The sequence below is a fragment of the Eulemur rufifrons genome, chromosome 7, assembly GCF_041146395.1.
Source record: "Eulemur rufifrons isolate Redbay chromosome 7, OSU_ERuf_1, whole genome shotgun sequence".
Classification (NCBI taxonomy): domain Eukaryota; kingdom Metazoa; phylum Chordata; class Mammalia; order Primates; family Lemuridae; genus Eulemur; species Eulemur rufifrons.
This window is the reverse complement of record NC_090989.1, coordinates 274,900,648-274,907,890: the sequence shown is the minus strand read 5'-3', so window position 1 is coordinate 274,907,890 and position 7,243 is coordinate 274,900,648. Positions and strand designations below refer to the sequence as shown.

At 38.1% G+C, this 7,243-nt stretch overlaps 1 protein-coding gene across 1 annotated transcript; it reads right to left on the bottom strand.

Annotated features, from left to right (window-relative positions):
* Window positions 1-2,124: 2,124 nt before the first annotated feature.
* On the bottom strand, window positions 2,125-3,087 carry LOC138387550 (olfactory receptor 1L3). Its single transcript, XM_069474638.1, has one exon. The coding sequence runs from the start codon at window positions 3,085-3,087 to the stop codon at window positions 2,125-2,127; it is 963 nt and encodes a 320-aa protein (XP_069330739.1).
* Window positions 3,088-7,243: the final 4,156 nt, after the last annotated feature.

The window sequence follows — 7,243 nt, the reverse complement described above, 5'->3', positions numbered from 1 at the left end:
TGGAGGGAGGGGATGGGTGCATAACTACATGATGAGTGCGTTGCGTACTGTCTGGGGAATGGACACGCTTGAAGCTCTGACTCAGGGGGATGGGCGGTACATGGGCAATATATATAACCTGAACTTTTGTACCCCTATAATAAGCTGAAATTAAAAATAAAAAGAAAATAACGTACAAAGATTGTAAAAATTTCAAACCTAATTTAAATGTATAAACCTTGACTGATTAAAAACTCCCTTGTACCTCTATTTATTCACTTATGAAATAAGGAAAACAACTCTTACTACACCCAGGCATGTTGTGAAAATTATGTGTGTTAATATACGGAACCCCTTAGCATAGTAACCTTGTCCATAGAAAGCGCTGAATAAATATAACACATAGTAATGATGATATTGATAATATTGTTATTGTTACAACCTCAATTTATTTCACTTGCTTCATAAATTTAATCACTTCAGGCTTCTTTTGGGGTATTCTATGTAATTTTCTATAGTTTGGAGTAAAAATGATTGGAAGTGCAGTGAGAGACTCATTGGGGGAAGAGGCACCCTTGATTAGGAGATTTAGAGTTTGCTCTCCCTTACCAGTAGGGAAAAATTTACTCATAGAAGGAGAAACGCAAATTAAAATAAAAATAAAATTAATGCAAATTAAAATACAAATTAAAATAGGATCCATCCTTTTCTTTGGCATATGTGCTTCCTTTTTCCCCAGAGAAGTTATAAGTTAATTATATTTATATGCATAATTCTAATAAAGAAGTGACCTTAAAACACACATACACACACAAAAAAATTTCCCAGGAAGAAATAAATGGGTAAGAATCTTCAATCATATTTTTGAAAAGTAGGATTCAAAGAAGGAAGAATTATTTTAATATACATTTTAAAAAGCTATAACCATCAAACCTTATGGTTTGACATAAGTAGAGATGATTAAATTATTGGAATGAAATAATGAGTAGGAAATAGATTTAAGTATGTACTGGAATTTACAATACTGCACATTTCTTAATTTAATGTGAAAAGACTGTTTTGTTTAACCATCCATGGTGGCAAAGGGTGATATCTCCACTGAGTCATCATTACAGAGTATAAGGAGAAATGAAAGGCAGTTGCCAATCCCAAAGCAAGCCCTAGTCATCATCCATTGCTACAGATGATCCTTAGTAATCGTGAATAGCCATTGACATTTTTTATAGTCATTGACTTTTTAACCAGAGATCCTTACTGGTAGTTTATATCCACTGATTTTTGACTCTGCCTCCACTGCCCATAGGAAACATTTCTGATTACATGGAGTAAACTTTCCTTCATTCTGAGACGAATTGACATAAGAGACTATAGACATACAGGCATCTCTAGAGAGAAGAGTACACAGGCAGGAAGCCCCAGAAAGAGCCAGGGGATGAAGGTACTGTGAATATATGAAAGAAAGAAGAGTAGAGACCAAGCACATGTAGAGGCATAGATTCTGTAGCTGACAGTCAATGAGATGATTGGTGTCAGTTGTTGAGAACCTATGACCCCCCCACAGCCCAGGACATCCATCCAGCTCTTGTGAGAATGAAGAAAAGGGGCCATACTTGTACCATGGCATGACCAGGGAACACAGATTCAGTAGTTGGGAGCCCTTAATCTGCTGGGAGGTGAGACACACTTATCCATCCACCCTTACACATCTGCAAAAATTTCTAACAGCTTCAAATACAATAGAGTAGCTATGTATGCATAAATATTTTTTTATACATAAGACTTCTATTAATATACAGATGTGTACAAATATTCTCTGCTAGTTCTAAGGACCAAACATGCCTGAAATGATGAATAGAAGGAAATATGGGAGGTTTCAAATCAATATTAAAAGAGTAAAGAGAATGTGATTTTCTGGAATGGGCAGATATTATGGAGTGAGTTTCTGATTGGAGCATCAGTTTTAAGACATCTGAACTGTCCAATCTTTTGATGACAGATCATGGGGTGCAAAATTACAAGGTGTAGCTACAATTGATGAAAGAGCATTCTCCACAAAGGAGTTGTATCAGGTGCTGTCTCACACACTGGCACACAATACACACACAGACGTACACACACACGCCAGGCAAATCAGTGTCCACAAATTTAATTGGTCTTTGTAGAAGGAAACCTACCCATCTGAGACTCAATCTTGTTTAACAATTTCTCTAAGCCCCGTTTCATGTCTTTGTTTCTTAAACTGTAGATAAATGGGTTTAGCATTGATGTCAACACAGTGTAGGTGACTGTTGCTATTCGGTCCTTGACAGTATAGCTCGACAAGGGCTGAAAGTAGACGTAGGTAATAGTTCCATAAAACAAGGTCACCACAGTGAGATGGGAGCTGCAGGTGGAGAAGGCTTTGCGTTTTCCAGCTGCTGAGGGAATCTTGAGAACAGAAATGAGGATTCTCAGGTAAGAGATGAGGATACAGAGAAAAGGAGCCATTACAGCAGCCAGCCCTTCTGTCATGACCACAACTTCAATGACAAAGGTAGAAGAGCAGGACAGTTTCAGGACAGGGTTGAAATCACAAAAAAAGTGATGGATAACATTTGATGCACAAAAGGTGAGCTGATTCACCAGGAGGACATACAGGAGGGAGTGGAGATAGGGGAAAGTGATAGAGAAGGCCAGCAGCAAGGCACAGCACCTGCGGTTCATAACAGTGACGTAATGGAAGGGATTACAGATGGCTACATAGCGGTCAATGGCCATAGCTGCCAGGAGGTAACTGTCTATGTTTCCAAAGGCCAGGAAGAAATACATTTGTGTCAGGCATTCAGCATAGGAAATGGTCTTTTTGTCTGATAAGAAGTTCACCAGCATCTTGGGAACTATGACTGTTGTGTAGCAAATATCAGCAAAGGACAAGATGCTTAGGAAGAAATACATAGGGTTTTGGAGCCGAGGGTCAGAGTGGATTGCCAAGATGATGAGCATATTTCCCACCAAGGTGACCAGATATATGATAAGAAAGAGGGCAAAGAGTGGCTTCTGGTCCTCAGGCTGAGAGGAGAGTCCCAGGAGGATAAACTCAGAAAGTCTTGTCAGGTTTGACATTCCCATGGACTATAAGTACCTAAAGGTAAACAACACCGTAAATTAACAGTTCTTATGTCATCTGCAACTTGCATCTTTGTACACTGTTTTACAGTTCTAGTGTTCAATAGTGCAATAGGGCAACTATAGTTACCAATAATTTATCATATTTCAGAATAGCTAGAAGTTTTCAAATGTTCCCAACATAAAGCAATGGTAAATGTTTCAGGTGAATCATGGCCTGATCACCCTGATTGAATCATTATATTTTATGTGCTTGTATGAATATATAACATGTACTCCACGAATATGTACAATTCTTATGTATCAATAAAAAATTAAAATAGAAAAAAATACAGGATTTGGAGGAAAAATTCACTAAAGAAATTGAAATATTGAAGAAAAACCAAACTGAACTCCTAGAAATGAAGAATTCATTCAGAGAGCTACAAAACACTGTGGAAAGTCTCAAAAGCAGGGTATATCAAACAGAGGAAAGAATCTCAGAAATTGAAGATAAAAAAAGAAGAATTATTAACAGAACATTTAGTCTCATGTTTAATTATCTTCCTTAGTATAGAAAAATCAGAGCTGCAAGTATGCTTTCCCTTTAAATATCTTTGAGGAATAAATCTCCCTTAGTGAGTTCAGGCTATCATAATAAATTACCATAGGTGGGGTAGCTTAAACAATAAACATTTATTTCTCACACTTCTGGAGGCTAAAAGTCTAAGCTCAAGATGCCATCAAATCCAGTGTCTGGTGAGGGCCTGTTTCTTGATATTCAGATGGCCATACTCCCATGGTATCCTCACCTGGCAGAAGCAGAGAGAGGAAGCAGCTCTTGTTATAAGGGCACTAATCCCATCATGAGGGCTCCAACCCTCATGACCAAATTACCTCCCACAGGCCCCAACTCCAAATACCATGGCATTGGGGATTAGGGCTTTAACATATGAATTTGGGGGAACGGGATGCTAACATACAGTCCATAGCAAGATCTATATGGAATATAGAGAGGGAGAGAGGGAGGCAGTGGGTGAGGGAGAGAGACATGTTAAGATCGACAGTTTGATACCTTTTCCTCCTCTTTACTTTGTGGCTGATCATCACAGGAACCACAGACGCAGACTATGAATCAGGTTCAGGTCATCTTCTGATTAAGGATTCTCTGTGGCTGACCCACATCCAGATCATAATGTGGTCGTTTCTCTAGCTTGTGGTTGATGGATAATGTTTCTTTGAATCAAGATGTTTCTTTCCACATCATTTGCAATGGAAGCAGGAAAATCACCTAAAGTGATGGGATGTAAACAGTTATGGGGAAAAGAAAGATGGGGAAGACAAAGTGTGAGCAGGGAGTGAAGTTGTGTATGATGGTTGTCTCCTAAACTTCCCTTTTCTTTAGCTGATAATTCATACCCTGAGGTCAGGGGAAAGTGACTCAGAAGTAGACTGGTGTAAAGCAAAATCTAACCTTAGAGTATGAATATGGAACATCTACACTCAGGATGAACATCAGGTAGTTCTCTCATTTAGTGTCCAGTATGACTAATTATCTCTCAGAGATCAGATAGTTCCACTTTCTCACGAGGCACTCTCAAAGTTGATTTCTTACCTGGAGAGGACATTGATATTTTGCCTCATGCATTCATTCCTCTCATTTCTGCTCCATGAAATCATTGATCAAAAGGAAAACAAATGTGTGCCTGGAGACAGCAAACAGAAAGGTATCTAATTGTAGAAAGTCTCCAAATACGTCTTGATTCTGATTTCTCCCTTCCCTGGATTCTTACCATCATTCTCAAGCTGTACGTACTCATAGCCCCTACTTTCCCCATGGGAGTATCTTCTAGGACTTTTCCACTAAGTCCCTGGTGTTTGGTTGGGGAGACAGTCAGAAAACACACTTTCATTAACTTTGTGCAGAACCATCCCCAAGGATCCAGAGGGATTACAAGTGTTCTCACTCCCCAGGTGGCCGCACTGTCCTCTTGGAACCTCTAGGTATTGGGTAATATCTGCTTAGCTTGGTGTAGGTATACAAGATGGACAATACTTGTCTGTTCCTGGCTTTTCCAAGCTCACTGAGGGCTCACCTGGGAGGTGTCCCAAGTAGCACTGAGGACAGAGTAGTCAGTATTGCTACCTGGGTCCATTTCAATGTGGCTCCCCACTTAGTTCCTTGATTTCTTGTAGGACAACTACTCCAGAGTACCCCAACATCACTGGTACCTTCTTTTCCAACCCTCCCAAGTTTAGATACAGGTACTAGTTTAGTATCAGTACCTTTTTTTTTTTTAAATTTTATTTCAGCTTATTATGGGGGTACAAAAGTTCCGGTTACATATGTTGCCCATGTACCGCCTATCCCCCCGAGTCAGAGCTCCAGGCGTGTCCATTCCCCAGACAGTGCGCATTGCATTCATCATGTAGGTATACACCCATCCCCTCCTCACACCCTGTCCTCCCCGAGTCAGGACCTTCAAGCGTTACCATTCCCCAGATGGTGTGCAATGCACTCATCATGTAGGCATACATCCATCCCCTCCCCCCACCCCCCACCTCAGTCTGATATCCAATTGGTATCATTTCCAAATGTGCATTTAGGTGATGATCAGGGAAACCAATTTTCTGGTGAGTACATGTGATACTTGTTTTTCCATTCTTGAGATACTTCACTTAATATAATGGGTTCCAACTCTCTCCAGGAGAACCACAGAGATGTCGTATCACTGTTATTTCTTATAACTGAGTAATACTCCATGGTATACATATACCATAATTTACTAATCCAATCATGAATTGATGGCCGTTTGGGTTGTTCCCACATCTTTGCGATTGTGAATTGTGCTGCTATAAACATTCAGGTACAGGTGTCTTTGTCATAGAATGACTTATGTTCCTTTGGGTAGATGCCCAATAATGGGATTGCTGGATCGAATGGTAGGTCTATTTGAATCTGTTTAAGGTATCTCCATAATGCTTTCCTCAGGGGTTGCACTAGGTTGCAGTCCCACCAGCAGTGTATGAGTGTTCCTGTTTCTCCACATCCACGCCAACATGTGTTGTTTTGGGACTTTTTGATAAAGGCCATTCTCACTGGGGTTAAGTGATATCTCATTGTGGTTTTGATTTGCATTTTTCTGATGATTAGGGATGTTGAGCATTTTTTCATATGTTTGTTAGCCATTCTTATATCTTCTTTTGAAAAATTTCTATTCATGTTGTTTGCCCACTTTTTGATAGGGTTGTTTGATTTTTTCTTGCTGATTTTCCTGAGTTCTAAATAGATTCATGTTATCAGTCCTTTATCTGATGTGTAGTGTGCAAATATTTTTTCCCATTCTGTAGGTGGTCTGTTTATTCTCGTGACTGTTTCTTTGGCTGTGCAGAAGCTTTTTAATTTAATCAGGTCCCATTCATTTATTTTTGTTGTTGCTGTGGTTGTCTTAGGGGTCTTCTTCATAAATTCTTTGTGTAGGCCAATGTCTGTACGAGTCTTTCCTACATTTTCTTCTAGAATTCTAATCGTTTCATAGTAATTACTCTTGAGGTACAGAAAAAGTAAATTAAAATTAAAAAAAATTCTGGATCTATTTTTAAGCTCCATCTTGTTCTCATAACCTGTAAGATTTTTCTTATAACCTTTCAGTTGAAAGAGGAAGAAAATCTATTGATGTAGAAGTATTTGTTTTCTTTTTTTAAAAAAAAATCAAATATACAGTATGTAAATTTTTTTAAAGACCACCAGATACAGAAATGTGCCTTAACATCAATTGAAAGCTAAATTTTTCTTATGTTGTGGGGATTATAGAACAAAAGAGTATCAAATATAATTAAATATATTATACTTATTTATAATAAATATATATTAAAATTAGCACAGATAGAAAATTCCACTTTTGAGTATATAATTTGTTAAAAAATATTACTTCACATGGTAATTTTTATGTATAATTTCATATTGATAAAATTGAAAACTACTTTTCACTTCAGAATTTTTCTATCTTAAGTTTGGGGTGAATGGGGTGGATGGGGCTGATTGAAAAGGGCTAATGGCCCAAACATTAAGTAGATTTCTTTTCTCATTCAGAGGCCTTAATTTGTACTTTATAAATAAATGACAGTTTTTATTTTATTTATTTATTTATTTATTTATTTATATTTAAACTTTTCTATT

Coding starts and splice junctions, on each gene's coding strand:
- LOC138387550 (XM_069474638.1), bottom strand. CDS start 3,087: ATGGGAATGTCAAACCTGACAAGACTTTCTGAGTTTATCCTCCTGGGA.